General features: G+C 36.9%; 1 protein-coding gene across 2 annotated transcripts in view; it reads left to right on the top strand.

Annotated features, from left to right (window-relative positions):
- OSGIN2 (oxidative stress induced growth inhibitor family member 2) overlaps positions 1-24,455 on the top strand; it is a 25,506-nt gene extending 1,051 nt beyond the window's left edge. Inside the window, exons 1-6 of one of the 2 annotated variants that reach the window (XM_011937073.1) lie at positions 7-50; positions 6,115-6,269; positions 10,374-10,510; positions 10,857-11,048; positions 17,664-17,755; positions 21,091-24,455. In XM_011937073.1, the coding sequence (XP_011792463.1) occupies positions 7-50; positions 6,115-6,269; positions 10,374-10,510; positions 10,857-11,048; positions 17,664-17,755; positions 21,091-22,114 (1,644 nt within the window). In that variant the 3' untranslated portion in view covers positions 22,115-24,455. Of the gene's footprint in view, positions 1-6; positions 51-6,114; positions 6,270-10,373; positions 10,511-10,856; positions 11,049-17,663; positions 17,756-21,090 lie in introns of those variants that run through there. The other variant, XM_011937074.1, reaches the window with a different exon arrangement.
- The last annotated feature ends 275 nt before the right edge of the window (positions 24,456-24,730 follow it).

Genomic DNA, 24,730 nt, shown 5'->3' with positions numbered 1-24,730 from the left:
CGCTCCATGCCTGTGTGGTGCTGCCGCTGCTCCCTGGCCGGTCATTTCAGGTGACTTCCTCGCCGGGGATGGGAGGGGAGCATGCACCGCTCTCGAGCTCTTTGGCCTGGCCGGAGTCGGGACCGGGGTGGAGGGCGAGCGCCTGGACCGCAGCGTTCCTACCGCCTCGGCCGTCCTGCTGGGCGTGGGGGTGGTGTGGGGTGCGGTGTGGCGGGGTCCTTGCCCCGGGGAGCCTTGCGCTGTTCCCTTTTCTCGCGCTGGACCGCGCGGGTCACGGGACTGCGGGACCGGCTAGGCCCGGGCTGAGTCGGTTACGGCGAGCTGAGACTTCCCAGTAGTGCAAAGTTTTAGCGAAGGGATCTACGAAGTGCTTGCCTCCCAAAAAAAAAAATATTTCTTAAAAAGTCTTCTAAATAATGTAATGAGTGGGAGGAAGGTAGGGAACTACATTTCAATGTCATCTAGTTACAAATAGATTCTGCCTTGGTTAAGATGTTAGCCTTGGTAAGTCGTGTGTGTTGTAGAAATTTAAAGAATGAGGCGATTTTACACTCACCTTATGGGGAAAGTTTTTAGGGGTGATAAAAAATAATACGTTTCTAAAATAAAAGTATGTTTTCTAGATCTAGCACATTTGGTCAACACCTCAGTCATTGGTGGAAAGACCAGACATTAGAAACTGATTTTAACCCTGGGGTGAAGAATTGTTAAGCTTAGGGAATACCTTAGTACCTTGCTTTACATGTACTGATGTTCCAGAATAATTCTATGTAAGACTTCTTTCCTGGTAAAATACGAAATTCTGATCAAGCGTTCCTAAATTACGGGTTTTCTAGATAGAATTTAGATAACACATGAACTTAGATGGAAAGAAAGGTATATCATTTCTCTAAATTTTAAAAACTAATATTCAGTTACAAATATAAGCAACAAATCACAGTAGTATGTGTGACTGTCATTAGTAGAGATCATAAATATGTTTATATCACATTGCAGTTGTAAATATAGAAATACTGTGTATACTTATTCAAAATTATAGTAACACATTACTGAATTTATTGAATGCAGTGGAGAAGCACATATACATATATATCACGTTTACTTTTTATGATTGTTTTAATAGAATTGGTTTTCTTGTAAATCCTGTGTATATTTAAGAACAGTATTCAGAGAAGGACGAAGCATCATTCTATAGTAAAAAAGATGTAAGGCACAGAGAAAGTTCGGAACTTCTTTTGTAATAGTGATAATCCAAGCTTGTCTAACCTCTCAGTGAGTTTAGAATGAGTCTCTAAGTTGTGGATATTAAGGAAAAATAGTTTCATATAATAAACTGCTTGATTTTAACTTTAGGTAAATTTGTTGACTACTAAGACAGCGGTTTGAGAGTATCAGATTCTCTATGGAAAGTTTTAGGAAATAGGTTCCCCTAGTGAAACTTGTTAAACTAAATAAAGCCCATGAGAAACTAACATGCGTTTCAGAAAATATTGTGTGAAAGCTATTTGACACCTTTTGATATACAGTGTAGAATTCATATTCTTTTAACTAACTCTGGGTCATGAATACCATTTGCTTCCTGCTGTGCACAGAAATTTGGAATAGGGAGTGAAAACAAAGTATTTGCTATGTTTTGGTCTTGAGAGACAGAAAGGAAAACAAGCTAGCTGCCAAAGATAAACATTATGATTAATAAACCACACTTTTTATTGCAAAAACAGTTCTGTTGTGTCTAAAGATTTTTTTTTTTTTTAATTGTTTACCAGCTCCTTCAGGAATATGTTTCTGATTTACCAATGCTATTTCTCGAGGAGTTTCAGGACAGGAGTTCAGGTCAGCATGGCCAACATGGTAGAAATCCCGTCTCTACTAAAAACACAAAAATTAGCCAGGCATGGTGGTGTGTGCCTGTAATCCCAGCTACTAGGGAGGTTGGGGCAGGAGAATAGCTTGAACCCAGGAGACAGGTTGCAGTGAGCTGAGATTGCACCACTGCACCCCAACTGGGTGATAGAGTGAGACTCTGTCTCAAAAAAAAAAAAAAAATACAGATTATAAAACAGGTTGTCAGATCTGTATTGTCTAACATCTGAATGGATAAGTAGTGAGAGAGCCGTCCTAATTTTCCAACGGAAAAAACATCTTTCGTGTTCTGGAAGATGAAGAGTGTGACTGACTTCATTTGTGGCTTTAGAACCTTCTTTCCATGTGGTAGTATACATTTGATAAATTTTAGGATCATGGTTCCAAAGACTATAAAAATTCAGTTAGTAAAGCATTTCATTTTATTTTGAATGATCATTTAAACAAGTGCTTGTGCTATAGTATGGAAAAAGTCTTTTTGTTGTCCAGATACTATGTCTACACTATCCTTTGAAATGTTCTCTGAAACTTTGTGCTGTAATGTTTCAAAAACAAAAAATGGAAGGCCTCTAAAAGCGTCTTAAATATCAAAAAGGCTTTTAACTTGCTTCCTAACAATAGAATAACTAATTTTGCATGTAAAGTGCTGTTCTTTAGTAGTTGCTAAATGTAATTGTACATATTTTCCAATTTTAATTTGTGTCTCAAAGAAAAAGTGGATTTTTATTACTCAAAATAAGTTCTTGTTTTAAATAGAATATCAAATTGGAAATCTAGAGATTAACACTGTTCATAGACTTGTGATATACTGTGCATGTACTATAAAACTTGTACAGCAATACTGCGTTTACAACTTAAGCTCTGACTTTTTTAGAAGGAATAATTACTGAAAGTCTTGTTTAATTAATGTTTTATGTAAAACCATTGAATCACACTTTGTGTTTTGTTTCCTTGTTTTTCTTTGTGTTAAACCACTATCAAATAGTAGGCAGGTTTACTGCAAATAGTTTATCACACAGTTTATACCAGTGGCTCCTGAAAAATCAGAGCAAATTACCTGTACTGTGTAAATTTAGATAAACTAATGTGTAGGAAATTTGAATAAACTAAACTTTGGTTCTTCATTGCTTGAGGGCTGCACATGCAAAAAACTACTAGACCTAATATATAAATTCAGTGATATTGCAGGATGCAAAATCAACATACAAAAGTGAATTGTATTTCTATACATTAACGTTGAACAACCTGAAAATGAAATTAACAAAGGAATTTCATTTATATAATGGCATCAAAAAATGAAATACTTAAGAATAAATTTAATAAAAAATGCAATACTTGTACACTGAAAACTACAAAATGTTGAGAGAAATTCCATGCCTTTGCTATTGTGAATAGTGCTGCAGTGAATGTACACGTGCATGTGTCTGTATAATAGAATGATTTATATTCCTTTGGGTATATATCCAGTAATGGGATTGCTGGGTCGAATGGTATTTCTGTCTTTAGGTCTTCGAGGAATCAACACTGTCTTCCACAATGGCTGAACTAATACACTTCCCCCCAACATATAAGCATTCCCTTTTCTCCGTAACCTTGTCAGCATTTGTTATTTTTTGACTTTTTAATAGCCATTTTGACTGGTGTTAGATGGTGTCTCATTGTGGTTTTGATTTACGTTTCTCTAATGAGTGATGTTGAACTTTTTTTCATATGATTGTTGGCTGCATGTATGTCTTCTTTTGAGAAGTGTCCGTTCATGTCCGTTGCCCACTTTTTTATGGGGTTGTTTTTTCTTGTACATTTAAGTTCCCTATAGATGCTGGATATTAGACCTTTGTTGGATGCGTAGTTTGCAAACATTTTCTCCCATTCTGTTGGTTGTCTGTTTACTCTGTTGGTAGTTTCTTTTGCTGTGCAGAAGCTCTTTAGTTTAATTAGATACCATTTGTCAATTTTTTCTTGCTTTTGTTGCAATTACCTTTGGCGTCTTCCTCATGAAACTTTGCTTATGCCTGTGTCCTGAACGGTATTGCCTAGGTTGTCTTCCAGGGTTTATACAGTTTGGGGTTTTATATTTGAGTCTTAAATCCATCTAGGTTATTTTTTGTATGTGGTATAAGGAAGGTATCTAGTTTAGATCTTCTGCCAATGGCTAACTAGTTATCCCAGCACTATTTATTGAACAGGGAATCCTTTCCCCATTGCTTATTTTTGTCATGTCTGTCAAAGATCAGATAGTTGCAGATGTGTGGTCTTATTTCTGGGTTTTCTCTTCCATTGGTCTATGTGTCTGTTTTTATACCAGTACAATGCTGTTTTGGTTACTATAGCCCTGTAGGATAGTCTGAAGTCAAGTAAGGTGATGCTTCCCGCTTTGTTCTTTTCACTTAGGATTGCCTTGGCTATTTAAGTTCTTTTTTGGTTTCATATGAATTTTAAAATAGTTTTTTCTAGTTCTTTGAAGAATGTCATCGGGAGTTTAATGGGAATAGCAATGTTATCTATAAATTGCTTTAGGCAGTTTGTATGAATTTGTATGGCCATTTTAATGATACTGATTCTTCCTACCCATGAATATGGCATGTTTTCCCATTCGTCTTACCTCTGATTTCTTTGAGCAGTGATTTGTGTCATCTCTGATTTCTTTGAGCAGTGGTTTGGGGGTTTCTGATCAAACTGACTTTGATCAGAAGCCTCCAAAGGTACAGGAGAACCTAACATTTGCACCTACTTTGGAGAAATATCAGGGACAGAGCAGAGTATAAAACATGTTAAATGCAGTTGCCAAGAGGTGTAAGCAGGCACAGGCAAGACAGCCGATGCATCTGGATCTGATCAGAGGCAGTAGTTGGAATGAATCAGAAATCGATGGATTGAGCATATAAAACTTCCTCCCAAGGGTAGGCTTGCACTGTGAGAAGGGTTTTCCCTTAGTAGCCATGTCTGATTGGTGTCTGTTTTGGTCAAAAGAGGCTATGTGAGAGGAAACCAAATAATTGGGGTACAGGTTACTTTCTTTGCTTCAAGAAAGCTCTCAGTGTGTACTGAGTAAGTCTGCCCTATCCTAGGGTAGATTGGGAACTCTGAAGTTTATAGGGAAGTAGAAATTCCTGTCTCTGCCTGATTCTTTTCTTTGTGTCAACCTCCTCTGGGATCAGTGAGTTCAATCCTGTGAAATAACTGATCCATCCCATGCTTGTTTATCATTTGAGAGTAGTAATAAACACACCCACTAGTAGGTACTTAATTTAATACTTCCAGACATTGTGGTTGTTGCTGACTGTATGAAGATAAAATTAATTAAGGGATTCTATTCTAAAGTAATCTGTAGTATAATGCAGAACATTAGCTGTGTTCAGGAGATACTCCATGTATTGCATGAAAATGTGAGAATGTTAAAACTAATTTCTAGAGAGCCAATTGAGAAAGAAAAATTGGAAAATAACATTAAGATATAATTTTAATATATTTTTGAAATATATTTAATATATTTTTGGTAACATAGCGAGATCCTGTCTCTACCAAAAAATATTTTTAAAATTAGCCAAGTGTGGTGGCACACCTGTAGCCCCAGCTACTCTGGATGCTGAAGCAAGAGGATCACATGAGCCCATAAGGTGGAGACTGCAGTGAGCCATGCTTGTGCCATTGCACTCCAGCCTGGGTGACAGAGCAAGACCTTGTTTCAAAAAAAAAAAAAAATATATATATATATGTATATATATATAGTATATATGTAATACATTTCTGAGTAAAAACGTATAAACCTAATTTCTTATACCAAAATGCACAATTTATAATGTATAAATACCATAACTTTTTCTTAAAATATGTATGACTATATATTGTCTTTAATGCACTCACCTTTTAAAAAGAAAAATGTAGAGGAGAAACTAGCCCTTTCTAGACTAGTTTCAGAGAATTATGAACTCCCCAACACAATGCTGTCTTTGATCATGAGAGAGCTGCTTATTTCGTAGGGACTTGACTACAAGATACTTGTGAGAGAAAAGCAGCTATTAATATTTGGAATTGTTGAGAAAAGCAGCTATTAATATTGGGGATATTTGGCCTTCAAGTTGGTATAGGTTGACATGTAGCGAAGCTATTTGAAAGCATTAGTCGGAAGGATTTTCTTTCTTCTTTTATGGAACGATTAAAATATTTTATGTCAAAATCAACTCAGAGTAGAGATGGATTTTTGTAAAGGCTATATTGACTATATCTCTTTTTATTCCCTTTTTTTAAAAGAAACTATAGTGACACTGAAACTGAAGGAGAGATTTTTAATTCCTTAGTGCAATACTTTGGTGATAATTTGGGGCGAAAAGTTAAAGCGATGCCATTAGTTGAAGAAACTTCTTTACTGGAAGATTCATCAGTGACTTTTCCTGTGGTAATAATAGGTAAGTTACTGTATTTTATCTTCTAAAATTACAGTTACGACCCTTAATACTTTTATAAATCTACAGTTAGTACAAGTTCTTAAGATTTTATTGAAAAGTGTTCTTAGGTGGTTTGATATGCTGAAAAACTAATAACCAAATCTTTGGAGAGTAATTGGTTTATCTGATTTTAGCATCTATGTTAAAATGCAGTGTCTTTTTACTGAAGAACTGATATTACTACATTATTTTAAAATATCTCCTACGTTTGTATTAATTATATGACAGTGTCATGGTGATGTGATATTATTATTAGAGCTCTGAAAAGTGTTCCATGTATATTATTGGATAATACCTTACAACTTTGTAGACTTCCGATGTTGGTAGGGCAGATACAGACAGAGAAACTGACACAGATATTGAGTAACTTGTGCAAGTTAGTAACTGTTGCTCAATTAGCAATGACATTACAGTACTCTAAGGTGATGTTTATAATTACTTTAACCACAACATCACTATTTTATATCCTTTGTATCACCTCAACAGATAGGCATATAAGATATTAAAAATTTAACTATTAATGTCCTCTGGCTTGTGGGAGATACTGTAAAGGAAGGAAAAGAGAAGAGCAAGACTGTTCTTCTATACTAGGTTCTATACTAGATTCTCCTCTACAGTATATGATAGAAATGACAGTTTTTGTAATAGTTCTCAACCAAGAGATATCAGGGACCATAATGTTATGTTTCATTTTCCCCCTTACGTCTAACCTTGGTTTTCTGGCCTGAATGAATGGAGGAACCTTGTCTTCTTGTGTGGCTAGGCTGTGGGAAGGTCAGAAAAGAAAAACTTAACCTTCATTTGCACCTGCCCACTCCACTCTCCACAAAACAGCCTATCCCCATTTTGCCTCAGCTAGCTGTGAGTAGCTTAATCTCGTGTATATTTATATAGTGTCATTACTGTTGACAATGGCACCACCAGCCTGAGCATAAAGAGCTAATTAATATATGTTTTCTGTTGCTGCTGTAACAAATTACCACAAACCTAGTGGCTTTAAACAATGTGAGTGTATTATTCTGTTCTGTGGGTCAGAAATTCAACATGGGTCTTCCTGGGCCAAAACCAAGGTGTTGGCAGGACTGTGTTGCTTTCTGGAGGCTCTAGGGAAGAATGTTTCCTTTTCCTGGCTCCCTTCTGTAGTTTCAAAATCAGCAACGTTGTTTCTTAACCTTCTTTCATGGTCATGTCCCCCTTTCACCACAACTGAGAAAAGTTCTCTATTTTTAAGGACTCTTCTGATTAGATTGGGTCTACCTGGGTAATCTAGGTTACTCTCCATCTCGGGATCCTTAGTCATATCTACAAAGTCCTTTTGCTGTGTAGTAACATTTGCAGGTTCTGGGGGATAAGTCTGGGAAATCTCTGGGCACGGTGGATCAAACCTGTAATCCCAGAGCTTTGGGAGGCCGAGGTGGGCTGGATCACCTGAGGACAGGAGTTTGAGACCAGCCTGGCCAACATGGTGAAACCCTGTCTCTACTAAAAATATAATAATTAGCCGGGTGTGGTGGTGTAATCCCAGCTACTTGGGAGACTGAGGCAGGAGAATTGCCTGAACCCAGGAGGTGGAGGTTGCAGTGAGCCAAGATCGTGAGAGCTTGGGCGACAAGTGAAACTGTCTCAAAAAAAAGGGCTGGGCCTGGTGGCTCACACCTGTAATGCCAGCACTTTGGGAGGCCGAGGTGGGCAGATAACAAGGTCAGGAGATCGAGACCATCCTGGCTAATAGGGTGAAACCTTGTCTCAACTAAAAATACAAAAAATTAGCCAGGTGTGGTGGTGGGCACCTGTAGTCCCAGCTACTCGGGAGGCTGAGGCAGGAGAATGGTGTGAACCCGGGAGCCGGAGGTTGCAGTGAGCTGAGATCGTGCCACTGCACTCCAGCCTAGGCAACAGAGCGAGACTGCGTCTAAAAAAAAAAAAAAAAAAATGGTTCTAAATATTTTTTTATTTTTCTTTCAGTCTTTAAGGTTTCCTATTCTAGTATTGTAAGTTGAAATATTCCTCTGCTTTCTCTATTTCTAGTATTCTTATGGTTTTACTTTTCTTACATCTTTGAGTATATTTTATTTGGGGTAACATATTAGGCAAGGAACAGGATTTTTTCTTTGTGGCTAGCAATTGTCTCAGTTGATTAAATTTTTGAAAGGCAGAGATAATAAAGAAGTGGCAATCCAGAATAAAGGAATTGTTGATTCATAAATGGAAGTAGTTCAAGTAATCCAGTTTGGTTTTAGTTAAAGCATATAAACATATAGGAAGGTGATGTCAGCATTTAGGACTGGAAAGATGGTCGAGACTCGAATGTGTGTAATCACCTGGCAGTTTCTTGCCTGCTGCACAGCCAAAATCAGTTCACTGAGACCATAGCATTGCAGTAAAGAGTTTGACACAAGGCCAGCCCATATGAGAGAACTGCAGTTATTCAAATTAGTCTCCTTATAAAACTCCTGATTGGTCGGGTGCAATGGCTCATACCTGTAATCCCAGCACTTGGGGAGGCCATGTTGGGTGGATCACGAGGTCAAGAGATCAAGACTGTCCTGGCCAACACGCTGAAACCCTGTCTCTACTAAAAATACAAAAATCAGCTGGGTGTGGTGGCACACGCCTCTAGTCCCAGCTACTTGGGAGGCTGAGGCAGGAGAATCGCTTGAACCCAGGAGGCAGAGGTTGCAGCGAGCTGAGATTGCGCCACTGCACTCCAGCCTGGTGACAGAGCGAGACTCCATCTCAAAACAAAACAGAACAAGACAAAAAAACGAAACAAAACTCCTGATCCCTCCTGATGGCTTGGAGGTTAGAATTTTTCAAGGATTGTTGGGTGAACAGGGGACTATGAAATAGGGTGCTGCTGATTGGTTGGGGATGCCATGCTGGGGTATCAAAAATGGTTCTCTTGTACTGAGTCCAACTCTGGGTGGGGAGCCACAGGACTGGTTCAGTTGAGTCTTGGGTCTGAGTCTTGAATCTTGGGAACAGTAGAGTCAGACAGTTATCAGAAATGCAAAAGTCTGAAAAGACATTTCAAAAGGCCAACCTCAGGATCTACAATAGCGATGTTATCTGTAAGAGCAATTAGGGAAGTCACACATCTTGTGACCTCTGGCTACATGACTTTTCAGCAGTACAGAATTATAGACACACTGCCTACATCTTAGCAGAATTCAGGCACCTCTCATAATCCTAACTTTGTGGCCTTTCATTCGTTTTAGAAAGGCAGTTTAATTTTGGGAAGGACTGTTACCGTCCTTAAACTATAAATTCCTTCCATGGTTAGCTTTGCCTATACCTAGGAATGAGTGAAGACAGCCAGCCTTTGAAGCTAGAAGGAAGATGGAGTCAGCCATGTTAGATTTCTCTCACTGTCATAATCTTTGCAAAAGTTACTTCAAATGGAGAACACTGGATAGTCAGAAACAAACAACTAAGACCTTTAGAATGGAAGGTTAACATGATGAGGATTGTGTGTTACCAAAACTTATCTGAATGGAGTATGTGAAATGATTGGAAGTGGGTGAATCTCAGGGCAGAGAAACAGTAGGAGCCTTGTCCTTTAGGTGAAAGTACAGGAATGAGAATAGCAAAGACAACTGACAGGATATGGGGGGCACACTAGGTTTAGAACCAGAAACTGATTAACTTAGAAGTTTGCTAGTACCATATTTTGAGATAGGATAGGGTTTGAAGGAGAGGGCACCTCAGTGAAGGGACTTATGAGCTTGCTTTTGAGCACATTATGTTTCAGTTATTAGTGGGCCACTCTGTCAGGTAGAGTCAAGAAGTAGAATGGAAATGTGGGATATATCCTTGGGAAATAGGTCAATTTAGAGAACTGATTTTGGATGTCAGTAGCATAGAGAGTTGAAGCCTTGAGTAGATGAGATTCCCAAAAGAAAATAAGAGAGAAGGCAAAGGTAAAAATCTCATGAAAGATCTGGTTTTAAGAGATTAGAAAAAGATTGGTAAAAGAAAAGAGCCATTTTCAAAGTAGGAAGAAAGCCAAGGAACGAGAGTATTAAGATGCATGACCTACCCCTTTCCACCTTTTATTTTTAATAGGAAATGGACCCTCAGGAATATGCCTTTCTTATATGTTATCAGGCTACAGACCATATTTATCATCAGAAGCAATACACCCAAATACAATCTTAAATAGTAAATTAGAAGAAGCAAGACATCTTTCCATTGTTGATCAGGTATTATTTCTTACATGTCAATTAAAAAAAGTTGTTTATGCTGAAACAAGACTAGTTTTTATTTATATAAGCTTTGTTTCTTAGTTGAAACCCTTTATTCTAAATAACACCTTATATAATTTTTATTTTAGATTTGTAAATATATTCTGAGTTACTTCTGTTTATTTTCTTGAATTTATTAGAGCAGAGTTTTCTGAATTATTTCTTAATGGCGATTTAGTAGGTGCTCTGTGGTCAAGTTTGGGAGTACTGCTTTTTATCATTGGAGCATCATGGTAGACATTAGAATATACTATCTGGGAAATGCTGGCTTTTTTCAAACTCTATCTCCCTTTTGTTCATTCAGGACTTAGAGTACTTGTCTGAGGGCCTTGAGGGCCGATCATCCAATCCAGTTGCAGTGCTTTTTGACACACTTCTTCATCCAGATGCTGACTTTGGGTATGATTATCCATCCGTTTTGCATTGGAAATTAGAGCAACATCATTATATCCCTCACTTAGTTCTTGGTAAAGGTCCACCTGGTGGAGCTTGGCATGTGAGTATATTTTTCAGCATTTTAGTGTGTGTGAATTATTTGTCTTGATAATACCTAGTTGATTCTTAAGCATTATGATAATGTTATATATGATGTTTATAACATTTTTATTTGAGAAGAATTTTAATGCTGTTCAGTTAGTTAAATATGGGTTTATTACTAGTAGCAGTAAATCAAGCCAAATTTTATTACCGGTACAGTCTTAGAATAAGCATGTCTTTATACTCTCTTACAAGAATTATGTAGAAGACATTTTAAGAATGTTTTGTTGTTTAATACAAATTTAAAACTCACTTATTCATTTTAGACTTTACAGAATCTCACGTAGTATTTCAAAGCAGTATCCATTATTTTCTCACATTTTCAGAATCTTAAGTGAAAAACATAAAGGAGGTTGTATTAGTCTGCTTGTCTGTGATAACAAAATGCCATAGAATTGATGGCTTAAACAACATACTTAGTTCTTAGTTCTCACAGTTCTGGAGGCTGGAAGTCCCAAGATGAAGGTTCCAGCCAGTTCAGTTTCTCATAAAGGCCCTCTTCCTGGCTTTCAGATAGCTGCCTTCTCAGTGTGTCCTCACATAGCAGAGAGAGAGAGAAATTTTCTCTTCTTATGAAGCCAGTAATCCCATTCTCAGGGACCCACCCTCATGACCTCATCTAGCCCTAATTACCTCCCAAAGGCCTCGTCTCCAAAAGCATCACACTGGGGGTCAGGACCTCAACATAAGAATTTTGAGGGTAGATACAATTCAGTTCATAGCGGAGGTTAAACCAGAGAACCAGTGAATTAAAGATTCACTCAGTACATTTCATTAGTGGGCCAGTGAGTAATAATTGTTCATCCTTCCTGTGTTCTTAGCAGTTAACACTGTGTCTAGTGTGTAGTGAGTGTTCATTTGTTATATAAATTGATGTTAAGTAATTTAGTTTGCTATGTTATAAATTACAGACTTCATGGGAACTTTAATATATCACATACCAAATTTTTAGTAGAAACTTCAGTTGGCTATTCGTATATTAGTGCACTTTTGCACATCTGAAAAGTTGTTTATGTTTATAAAATGATTGTTTCAGGGTATCGGGACATTCCTAGATTAAATACATCATGGGTTTCTTTTAAAATCTTTATTCTCTTTTTAATAATGAGTAGGAACTACCAAATTGTTGCTTTTAGCTTAAGTTTTATGATGTTTACTTTTTTATATCAACTTTAAGCTTAATTTATTTATAGTAAGCTGCATCCATTTAGAATGTATAATTTGATGAGTTGTGACAAATGGCTGTAACTGTGAAGCCACCAATACAAGATAAGAAAGAATTCTGTCATGCCCAAAACTTAAGCGTTTATATTTGCTGTTAATTAGTAGCATTCTTAAGAAAAAAAAAAAAAAAAAAGCCATATTGTATTTGGAGGTGGGAAGGGCATTTAGACTGCCTTCTCTGAATTCCTGAGGTTTTATTTTACTTATATTTTTCTGCTTTGAAGAATGTGCAGGCGATAATTGATGTTTCATTTCTTTCACTTATGTATAAAAAAGTTAAAGTATGGATAAACTCTGATTACCAAAAACGCATTTTGAGCCAGTGGTAAAAGTTAAAATATACCTAAAAGTTGCTGATTTTTTTCAGGCATGTATTCACTAGAATAGGGCTGTAAGTAAGTAAGATTTCAGCTGTGTACCAGTTGTCAGTCATCACCTCTGTGAAGGTTCCTGATGTTCCCAGACATAATTACTTGATTCTATCTGCATTCCATATCTTAATCTTACTGTGCTTGCCTGTAGTACTATTTATCTGTTTATGCGACCATCTCCCTTGCTATAGTTTATGTACATCCTAATTAACCTGAGTCGTGGCTTAAGATGTAAACTCCTTGAGTCATCACCCCTCTCCCTTACTTGTCTTCATATAGTTCTCTGTTTCTCTTGTGATCTAGTTTCTCATCACTCTTCTCTCTTCCAAACTTTCTGTGGCCCCTTGAACCAATTTAGTGGTAAACAACTTGTTTGCTTTGCCATATCTTTAACCATTCAGTCAGATGCTGCTTGTGCTCCCTTTCTTGAAAGCTTGCTATTTCCTAAAGGTACCATTCCCACTGCAGCCCTCTGAAGTGGAGCCTATTCATTCTCCCATAGCCCCATGTCCTATCAGGTTGGCTAATAAGGTTGGTCTTCTCTTCACACCCCTATGCGCTTGTTAAAAAGCCCTGTTCCATTGAACAGGTCATGCCATTTTCTAGCTTTTCTACCATTCCAGACTGTCTCCAGACTGTGTCCATTTCTGACTTTTTTACCATTCCAGACTGTCTCTAGTTACTGAATCTGTGGCACCTAATTCATGGTCTTCCATTATATCCCAAGTTTTATTATCACCTTGAATAATTTTACGTCTACAAACATGACACAGAACCAAGATCTTAACCTTTTAGTTTCTTGGTCTCCTCATTCTCGACGATGTTGTATTCTTCTTTGGCTACTCACTCCAGTGGCTCCATTGTAGATCTTACCTCTCATAACTACTCAACTTGTAAAAACCTAAATTCTCCAATGTCTTCCTTTCTGATCACAGTTTCCTGTTCTTCAAGCTTATCACCCAGTTATGCACACTCTACATAATCTTTGAATACAGAGCGTGCTCCAGGCCGTGATCTTCATATTACTTATCCAGCCCAGCTTCTATAGTCCATTGAGTTAACTATTCTCTTTAATTCCCTTAACCCATTGTCCTTGTATCACATGGGTTTGTCAGATAGGCAGTTCATCTAACTATCCAGTTTATCTTTTCTTGAGCAGTCAGACCCCCAGAAAAAAAAAAATACACAACTGTGAAAATATTCTCTACTCTCAGTTGGGGCCAAAACACTACTATAAGCTTCGATATTTCCTTACTAACTGCTTTTCAAACCTTTATCTCTTTTTTCTCTTTCATGCTGAGATAGAAGTGCTCTTGGTTCTTATTTTACAGAGAAACTGTAATCCATTAGGATTGAACTTTCACAATTTCACACTCAAACCTAAAACTTACACATTAATGCTAATTCTTTTTTTTTTTATCCCGTTATAACGAAAGAGATATTACTACTATCTAAGGCTCACCTTCCAGCTACATTGTGGATCCCTATCTTCCCAAGAACATTATTTATTTGATTTTCCCCATTTCTCTTATATCTTCAGTTTATCTGCCAGCTTCTATTGGTCAGTATGTAAACATGCGGAAATTATTTCTATCTTTAAAAAAATTTTAGGTGCCAGCTGATCTTCATCCTTTGGTTTCTAACTAACTTCCTGAAAGAGTTGCCTATACATCCTTCTCCCTGCTTTGCCTTCTGCTCCTTAGCTTATTCACTCTACCTTCTGCCACTGATTTTCCATTGGAACTCTTTTTTCTGAAAGTCAGTAACTTTCTTTTTTGCTTAATTTGATGATGAGTCTCTAAATGTATCTTTTCTGACCTCTGCAGCTTTTGACAGTGTTAATATCTTTCTTAGGTTCTCTGATTCTTCAGTCTCCTTGTTTTTCTTCCTGTTTGGTCACTCCTTTTCTGATACCTTTGTGGATTCTTGTCTTTTTTGTTGTTGTTTTTGAGACAGCGTCTCACTCTGTCACGCAGGGTGGAGTACAGTGGTACAGTCATAGCTCACTGCAGCCTTGGACCCCTGAGCTCAAATGACCCTCCTGCCTTAGCCTCCCAGTGCTGGGATTGCAGGCATGTGCCACCACACCCAGCTGACTCTTATTCTTTAAAAATGTGCTTCCTAGACCTTATGCCAAGCCTGGGTCTTTTCTTCATGCTCTTCATTCTCCCTGGGTTATCTTACCTACTTCAGTGGCTTGCATATTGATATTGATTCCCAAATCAGAATTCCCAAAATCAAAACCAGCCCGGGTTGCTGTTTCTCATATATTCCCTTGATTATTCTGCAGGTGTCCTGAGACTTAATCTGCCTAAAGCTAACTATCTTTATCATCAAGTTCCTTCAATTTCCTTGTCATTAAATGACATTCTTATGTAGTTACTCAAGCCAGGAACCTGAGAGTCTTCCTTGATTTCTCTTTCTTCAACTCTCATTTCAAATTAGTCACCAAATCTTTTTTTTTTTTTTTTTTTTGAGACGGAGTCTCGCTCTGTTGCCCAGGCTGGAGTGCAGTGGCCGGATCTCAGCTCACTGCAAGCTCCGCCTCCCGGGTTTCCGCCATTCTCCTGCCTCAGCCTCCCACCTAGCTGGGACTACAGGCGCCATCTCGCCCGGCTAGTTTTTTGTATTTTTTAGTAGAGATGGGGTTTCACCATGTTAGCCAGGATGGTCTCGATCTCCTGACCTTGTGGTCCGCCCGTCTCGGCCTCCCAAAGTGCTGGGATTACAGGCTTGAGCCACCGCGCCCGGCCACCAAATCTTTTTCATTTCTGATTTTTGGGTCCATCTATTTTGTTGCTAATATTGGTCACCACTATCTTTCACCAGAATTACTGCAAACCCTTTCTAAATGGTTTTCTTACTCATTTTGTCTTCTCCAATCCATTATCCATACCAAAGCTAGACTCATCCTTCTAAATTACCTGAGATGTTATGCCAATGCATAAAACTCTTCAGTTGCTCTCCATTCATCTAACATATAGTATGTAGACTTTGTAATGTATCTCACCATAGTCCGATCTAGCCCTTACTTAGGTTTCTTATCATATTCCTCTTTTTATCTCTGACATTCTGTTCTCTAGCATGCTTTTGTTGGGGAGTCCAAGTTCATTCTCAGACTTGAAGATTCAGTAGGATTCACAGGACTCAGTAAAGATGGTGTACTTGTGGTTAAATTTTACTACAGTGAAAGGATACAGATAACAATCAGCAATGGGAAAAGTCTCACGGGGCAGAGTCCAAGTGTAAGTTTCTAGATATCCAATCGTAGTAAAGTCACAGGTGTGGTGTCTAGGGATGTTTTCTGTGGGGTCAGTCATATAGGCCAGCAGCTCCCATGTGACTTACCTCTGCCTCCCAGAGCAAAAACTGATATTCATATAAATCACATTGTTACGATAAACTCTCAGGGTTACATTGGTATAGCATCGCCAAGGCCTTAGGCTTGCAAAACCCATGCTCATCAGGTAGAGTATTCAAGGGCTCAGAAGTTATTTCTGAGAAGGTGGCAGCCAAGCTTGGTCCTGAAGACAGGCCTTTCTTGGTAATGTGAAAGGTTGGAACAACGCAGGCCTGCTCAGTTAATCCTATCAAGCACAAGGCTGATTTTCTTTTGTCTTCGTGAAGGATATTCATATTCGCTGTCTTTATTAAGCTGCTGCATGAATTTTTATTTGGCCTTGAATGTTTTCCCTTTCTATTGGTACACTCCTCAGCCCATTTGTGTCCTTGAAGAACCAGATGCTTTCTGTATGCTCCTACAGTACTTGCTATTTAGTTTGCATCCTTTAATACTAGTCTCCATGACAGCTTGTCATGGCATATAGGTTACATGGGGAAAAAAGAAAGGTAGGAGAAAAGAGATCAAAGCACTAGGGCTCTCAACCAACTGGAAGAACTTGTGCAGTGGGAATAATGTTAAGAAATTGTTGTCAGAAAGTGAAATAGTGGTTTTTTTAAGGTTTTAGAGTTACAGGTGAAACTCTCAGGTTCCAAATAATCTCCGATAAATAACACATTCTTAACAGCTCCTTTTATGATGATTCCAGGTTCTGAACTTGGTATCAGGGTTAGCTTCCCTCAAAGCAGGGTGGCAGCTTGCTACATTCTCTTTCTTGGGTGATTTGTATACAGTCACAAATGATGCTTCACAGGGCCTAGCACATAGTAAGTACTCTGTGAATGTCAGTCAGTTACAATAATAATAATATGTCCCATTTTCAAACTGGGTGATATAGAAGCAGGGCAAGAAGTTAGGAGAAAAGAAGCCACTGCCTAAAAGAGTTGATTGAAAGAGATCATAGAGGTCAAGATATAATAGATACTTGGCCTTTGGGCTTTTCTTGCTTTGTATTGAACAAAGCAGAAATAAGTAGGTCAAAGGAGCTTGATGGCAAGCAGTGCCTCAGCAGTGGGTATGTTTCTCAGGCATCCACTGCCTATTTCTGTATCTTTAAGAAGAGATGCTGCTGTATCCACATCAGCCTAGATTTTAGAATTATAGTTGATGGAGGGGGCAAAAGCTTGGTTGCTAATTAAAAAAAAAAGTTAATATTAAAATGCAAAGCCATCTAAAATTTTGGAACTTAATGAACATTTTTCCTTTTGTTCAAAAAGTGAATATAGTGAATTTTTGTTTCCCTGACATAATATTGTACATCTGAATTATGTTGATCATAGACCAAAGTTACCAACATTGTGTAGACATTGGGTAATACTGTAAATCTGTTTTCTAAATGTGTAACTATATGAAAGAAGGTTGTTGGGATAATATCAAATGATGAAGGCATATGAAAGTTTATTGGAGTAATGTTTTTGAGGTAAGTTATCCAACCATTTAGGACTGGGGGAGCGTACCTTATCCAGAGTCATAATTATTGTAAATGAGATGGATTTGGTTAAAAAGTAGACAAACAACAACAAAAATGTTACTTCTTGGTTTTTGACTGTACTTTTTTTTTTTTCTTTAACTCTAATAGAATATGGAAGGCTCCATGTTGACAATCAGCTTTGGAAGTTGGATGGAGCTACCTGGACTTAAATTTAAGGACTGGGTATCAAGTAAACGAAGGTAAAGATTGAACTGTATTAAAATTCTTTGGTGTACATTGAAAAAGAGAATGTGGAAAAATTTCAAAATATTTGTGATTTTGTCATGGCTGAAGAATATAAATATACATGTCTTTCAAATAAAAATGTGTCCTTGAAGCAGTGATTATAATATGCTAGTTTTCATTTAGAGATGTTATAAAACTAAGCACAGAGGTAAGGGGTTATTGCAGATTGGTTTCCTGTGACTTTTTGTTAATCATGGATTTATCTACTCTTTTGTTAAATCATCCTCTGTTTAGTTACTTTCTCATCCATCCATATATTATTTTTCATACTTTATTTTTATGAGTTGATATATAACTTTATGCATATTTCTTATACGAACACCTAAACTCTGCATACCTAAAGTGTTTGACTTTTAGGGTAAAGACTGTATGTTGTATGATTGATAATTTAAAATTATGGATAAACTAGAATCTGGCTTATGGATGGCTAATTGGGTATGAAGGGACGTATTTTTTTAAAAAAAGTGTAAGAGTAGAACTGAGGGCCTGGCAGAGTGGCAGCATTTTGGGAGGCTGAGGTGGGAGGATCACCTGAGGTCAGTTCGAGACCAGCCTGACCAACATGGCGAAACCCCGTCTCTACTAAAAACACAAAATTAGCGGGGCATGGTGGCGCATGCCTGTAATCCCAGCTACTCGGGAGGCTAAGGCAGGAGAACTGCTTGAATCCGGGAGGCAGAGGTTGCAGTGAGCCAAAATCGCACCACTGCACTCCAGCCTGGGCAATAGAGCAAGACTCTGTCTCAAATAAAAAAAAAAGTAGAACTGAGAGGAAATCTCATCTTGGAAAATTATAAATGTATTTATTTTAAGGGAAAGATCCCAAAATTTAAAAAGAAATATGAAAATCCTATCAGTCATTTTCAAGGATAGTAAATATTAGAGAAGAATTACTAATACAGAGAATCTACTCTAATTTGACTACCCACAAAAACAATAAGTGAAGCAAGAAGTCACGTAACCTTTGTTAGAACAGGATGTAACATTTGAGTACTTCAATTCCTGTTAGATAACAACCATGTTAATTCATAGAAATTTTCCTTAATTTGAGGAAATTCAGGGAGAGCAAATTTATATCATCATGGGTAATTGAGATTAAACCTTTCAAAAAATTCATTTTAGATTTTTAAGAAGAATTATATATGGGTTTGAAACTTGGAAGTAAAATTAGGCAGGTTGTACAGTTCTTGATCTTCGTAAGTTGGCAAGTGAAATTGCTTAACACATTCTTCACTTTGTAAAAGGGTAAGAAAGAGAAAGCTTTATGATTTATGTACCAGAAGCATTTACTTTTCTAAATTATGAATATTGTGTTGAAGTAATATGTGCAGATGAATTTTGTGATAAATTTAGGTTTAGTTGCTGCCTTTGCATAGTGTTGAGAGAAGACTCTTAGGTCTCTAGAGATTGGTGGAGTTTGAGTTCTGACTCTGTGACTTCTAGTATTGTGATCCTGAACAAATAAACTAGTCAATTTTCCATTCTGTAAAATGGAGATGATAATACAGCCATGTATTGCTTAATGATGGTGATACGTTCTGAGAATGGAGTCGTTAAGTGATTTCATTGGGCAAACATCATAAAGTGTACTTACACAAACCTCCATGGTATAGCCTGCTATACACTTAGGCTATAGGATATAGCCTGTTGCTCCTAGGCTACAACCCAGTACAGCATGTTGCTGTACTGAATACTGTAGGCAGTTGTAACACAATTGTGTTTCTGTATCTAAATATAGAAAAAGTACAGCAAAAATATGACATAAAAGATTAAAAATGGTATACCTGTATGAGGTGCCATACCAAAAATAGTATACCTGTATAAGGGCACTTACCATGAATGGAGCTTGGAGGGCCAGAAGTTGCTTTGGGTGAGTCAGTCAGTGGTGAGTGAATGTGAAGGCCTAGCACATTACTGTACACTAAGGTACACTTTATAAACACTGTACACTTAGGGTACACTAAATTTATTTTTAAAAAAGTAATTGTACCACAACTTTAAGATGGCTATGATGTCACTAAGCTGTAGGAGTTTTTCAGCTCCTTTATAATCCTTTATGGGACCACTGTTGTGTATGCTGTCCTTTGTTGATTGAATTATGTGACACATGACTGAAGAAGTAAAAATTGAAAGTTAATTCTAAATCTTAATTATAATTGTTAAATTTTAAAAGAAAAATTTTTGTGAACTTCCCATTACAAGTTACAAACAGTCCCTGATTAATCATGGTTTGACTTAAGGTTTTTAGACTTTAAGGTGGTACCAAAGTGATGTGCATTTTATATAAACTATACTTTGGGTACCAATACAGCTGTTTTGTTTTTCACTTTCAGTATAGAATTCAGTAAGTCACATGAGATATTCAACACTTTATTATAAAATAGGCTTATTGTTAGATGATTTTGCTCAACTGTAGGCTAGTGTAAGTGCTCTGAGCACATTTAAGGCAAGCTAGGCTAAGCTTTGATGTTCAGTAAGCTAGTTGTTATTAAATGCATTTTTGACTTAAAATATTTTCAACTTACACGATTGGTCTATCAGGACAAATCCCATTGTAAATTGAGGAGCATTCATATCATGAATTATGTCAAGTAATTTGTTTCTCATCTCTGATTGGGGCAGGGGATGTTGCTTGTTGCTTTGAACTTTGGAAAATGACATATAGACTAATGCAAGTTTTTCATAAAGAACAGTTATGTTTTAGCTCTGCTTATGAGTAGGAAAACACATAGAGTGAAATGTCATCTATTATTTACCTAGATGTAAGATGACTTTGTTTAGCAAAAGACAGATCTGAATTATTTTCAGTTATTAGGAAAATAGCACTGTATTAAAATTCATTTCAAGATGGTATATTTAAGAAGCATAGATATTACAGTTAGACCTGCTCAATGATTGTCATGAAAATAATTCAGTTGATAGTTATAGATTATAATTATGAGGTGAAGTAGTCCAATTTTCAAATATCCACATTTTAATACCTTTATTTAATGAAAGTTTATCAAGCAGTGTGTTTGAACAGACACTATGCATGGCATTGGGGAAACAAATGCATTAAATATAGTCTCTGCTCTCATGGAACTTCTTCCTCTTTTACTAAAAGTAATTCATGAAGATTTTGAACTAAAAATAGAAGTTTTTTTGTTTTTTTTTTTTTTAAGTGTTAGGATAATGTATAGCTAAGACAGTCCAGCGGAATTAAAGAACTATAAAAGCTTACTAGGTAGATAATAATCATGTAAACTGAAAGTAGTATCCTTATAGGATATTTGTCCTTTTCCTTTTTTAGGAACCTAAAAGGGGATCGAGTTATGCCAGAGGAAATAGCTCGCTACTATAAACATTATGTAAAAGTCATGGGTCTTCAGAAGAATTTCAGAGAGAATACTTACATAACTTCCGTATCAAGACTCTACAGAGATCAAGATGATGATGATAGTCAAGACAGAGATATTTCAACAAAGATAGAGAAGTCAAACTTTATCAAGAGAAACTGGGAAATTAGGGGTTATCAGCGAATAGCTGATGGTTCTCATGTTCCCTTCTGCCTCTTTGCTGAGAATGTAGCACTGGCAACTGGAACGTTGGATTCTCCTGCCCATCTGGAAATTGAAGGGGAAGATTTTCCTTTTGTGTTTCATTCAATGCCTGAATTTGGAGCTGCTATAAACAAAGGAAAGTTGCGTGGCAAAGTGGATCCAGTGTTAATTGTAGGTTCTGGGCTTACTGCTGCTGATGCAGTACTGTGTGCTTACAATAGTAATATCCCCGTGATTCATGTGTTTCGCAGACGAGTAACTGATCCAAGCTTAATTTTCAAACAGCTTCCCAAAAAGCTGTATCCTGAATATCATAAAGTTTATCATATGATGTGTACTCAGTCATACTCTGTAGACTCAAATCTTTTATCTGATTATACCAGCTTTCCTGAGCACCATGTGCTTTCCTTTAAGTCGGACATGAAATGTGTTCTCCAAAGCATTTCTGGATTGAAGAAAATATTTAAGCTGTCTGCAGCAGTAGTATTGATAGGTTCTCATCCTAATCTGTCTTTTCTGAAGGATCAAGGGTGTTACCTAGGCCATAAGTCAAGCCAACCAATCACATGTAAGGGTAATCCTGTGGAAATAGATACATTTACCTATGAGTGCATAAAAGAAGCCAACCTTTTTGCATTGGGTCCTTTGGTTGGAGACAATTTTGTTCGATTTTTAAAGGGAGGGGCACTGGGTGTTACACGCTGTTTAGCTACAAGACAGAAGAAAAAGCAGCATTTGTTTGTTGAAAGAGGAGGAGGAGATGGGATAGCTTAAAGCAAGTTTACAAGTAATTAAAATGGACAGTTTGCTGTTAAAGATTTTTAATAGTGGTTTTGCAGTGTGCTGGCTTGAATTTTCTGGACTTGAGTTAACTGAAGGAGAGAGCCTCAAACTATAGTAACTTCATTTTTAAAAGTTACTAGAATTTGGTATCTTGATTTACATTGTAATGTTTCAAAGGTGTCAGTGTCAGACAAATAGAAACACTGCCAACTTGGTGTATATGAAGCTTTCACTTAACTAAAACATTCTTTTCTTCCAAAACTTATTTTTCGTGATCGTTTTTGGTTATTTATTATACTCGATTCCAAAATAGTACAGCCTTGAATCTATAAAACTGTGCAGTCATTATGCCAGAAATTATCTTAAATATATAATGGGCCACCTTGCTGTTCAAAGGGTGGTGCAAGGTCCTGCAGCATCTTCTTCATCTGTAGCTTGTTAGAAATGGGCCCTACAGCTTACTTCCTGCATTTTAACAAGATCCCCAAGGGATATGTGTGCTCATAAAAATTTGAGACACACAGTGTGTTAAATGAAAATGATATAACGTATGTATACTGGGGGTGGGGCGAGGGTAGGAGGCATTTACAACTCAGATTTTATTTATTTTGAAATTATCAATTGTATAAATCTAATTTATTACCAAATAGGGTCTTTTAAAAAATATTTTTATTGTTGAAACCTTGACAGGTACTTCATATTCTAATAATTTCAACAGTCCAATAATGTATTATATACTTTGACATCCAAGAACTCACCAAGATATTTTTCAGAGATTTATTCTAGATTTAACTATCATAGCATTTAACGAGTCTGATTTGTAGTTCAATAAATTGTGGGTTGAACTACTTATCCCTGTGTGAACACTGAATTACTTTCTGTCACTGAAACTAAGGTATTTGGGTATGGTAAGTACTTCTAAAATTGTTATACTGTTTGGGCATTGTCTAAATTATTAAAGGTTAAAATAAAAATAAAGTCAAAATTTTTCTTTTCCATTCCGAAGGTACTATAATAGTATTCATTGGAGATGACATAGCAGCTCATATCATGGTTTATTGGATTTATGTGTTCTAATTATATAAGTGTGTTTACCGTCTGTGTTTTCACACAAACCGCTAGAATTTTTAATGTTAAGACAAAAACATCTTCTGAAGTTCTCCATGGCAAATTGAATTTTTCAGTCATTTTCTCTCTTTTTTTTTTTTTTGGTACAATTACTTCATCTGGAATGTCTTCATTGAACTTCTCGTTATTCTATTTTTCTTAGAATTAAAAGTGAATTACGTGTGTTTTTCTGTTCATTTTATTGTAGTATTAAATGCTTACCTTATTACGACCATAATTCACTATACAAATATTATTGTATAGACTATATTTGCGTCATCAACTAATTGCTTCAAGATGAATTCTTAGACTCTTGATAACATCACACCTAATTTGACTTGATTTTACAAGCTGTACAATCCAGTTTTAGTTTTCTATTGTGATAACTTCTTTTTTCAAACCAGTTTCACATCTTAATGAAATCACATTCTCTGACTACACTTGCTTCAGTACTCTCTTGCTTGCCTGTTTTTGACCTCTGCATGAGTTGGATTAGATGTTTTTCTTACTGTCACTTCTAAATAGAAAATGACAGTGTTATAAAAAAGGGAAGGATAAAACCTTTGACATCCCCTTGTGTCTCAAAAGTCCACATTTATTCAAACAATGGCTTTTTTGTGATGAGGGTATTTGTTAAAAAAAAAACAAAAGAGACTTCAAGAAAAATAAAGGTTCAGTGGAGCTGCAAATAAACCTGGTGAATCATTTCATCTTTGGTAATCTCCCATTTCCTGAGTTCTTCCTCAATCCAGGCTGTCCTGTATGGTATATAACATTCAGGCATTTTCTCTGATATACTATACTTTCATATTCTATAAATTTCTGTCCTATAATTCCAACACTTTACATTTTTACTTTAGTATCGACTAGCTATTCATGGAAGGGAAAAATCACTAAATACTTGTCTAGTTACAGCATGATGTGAGCATCTCCTCCTTATCCCTCGATGCCTGGCTTGGTATCCATAATTAGCAGATGTTGAAAGACTGTTTACAAAGCAGAATTTATTTGGGGATTTAAAGTGCAATGATACAACAAAAAGATTTAATTACAGCTTCCAGTGTTTTGAGTATGTGAACCATATCCAACTACTTTTTTGAAAATCTAAAGTTTTATGTAATACATTGCTGTGGCATCAAATTTTAGTTGGTTGTATTAGTCAATAGGAAGTGGTGGAAAATTTCAAAATAAATTCAGCTATTAAATAAAAGCAACTTCCACTAAATCTCAGCATTTGGAACACCGGAGAACCCAGAACGGAACAAAATTAGACTGAATGTAAATGTCATTTAAAAATCTAACCGTGGCTGGGCACGGTGGCTCACGTCTGTAATCCCAAAACTTTGGAAAGCTGAGGCAGGTGGATCACCTGAGGTTAGGAGTTCGAGACCAGCCCTGCCAACATGGTGAAACCTCATCTCTACTAAAAATACAAAAGTTAGCTGGGCGTGATGGTGTGTGCCTGTAGTCCCAGCTACTTGGGAGGTGAGACACAAGAAT

This window comes from Colobus angolensis, unplaced genomic scaffold, assembly GCF_000951035.1.
Source record: "Colobus angolensis palliatus isolate OR3802 unplaced genomic scaffold, Cang.pa_1.0 Scaffold16, whole genome shotgun sequence".
In the NCBI taxonomy this organism is placed as follows: Eukaryota; Metazoa; Chordata; class Mammalia; order Primates; family Cercopithecidae; genus Colobus; species Colobus angolensis.
The sequence above is the reverse complement of the archived record's forward strand: the minus strand, read 5'-3'. Positions and strand labels throughout refer to the sequence as shown.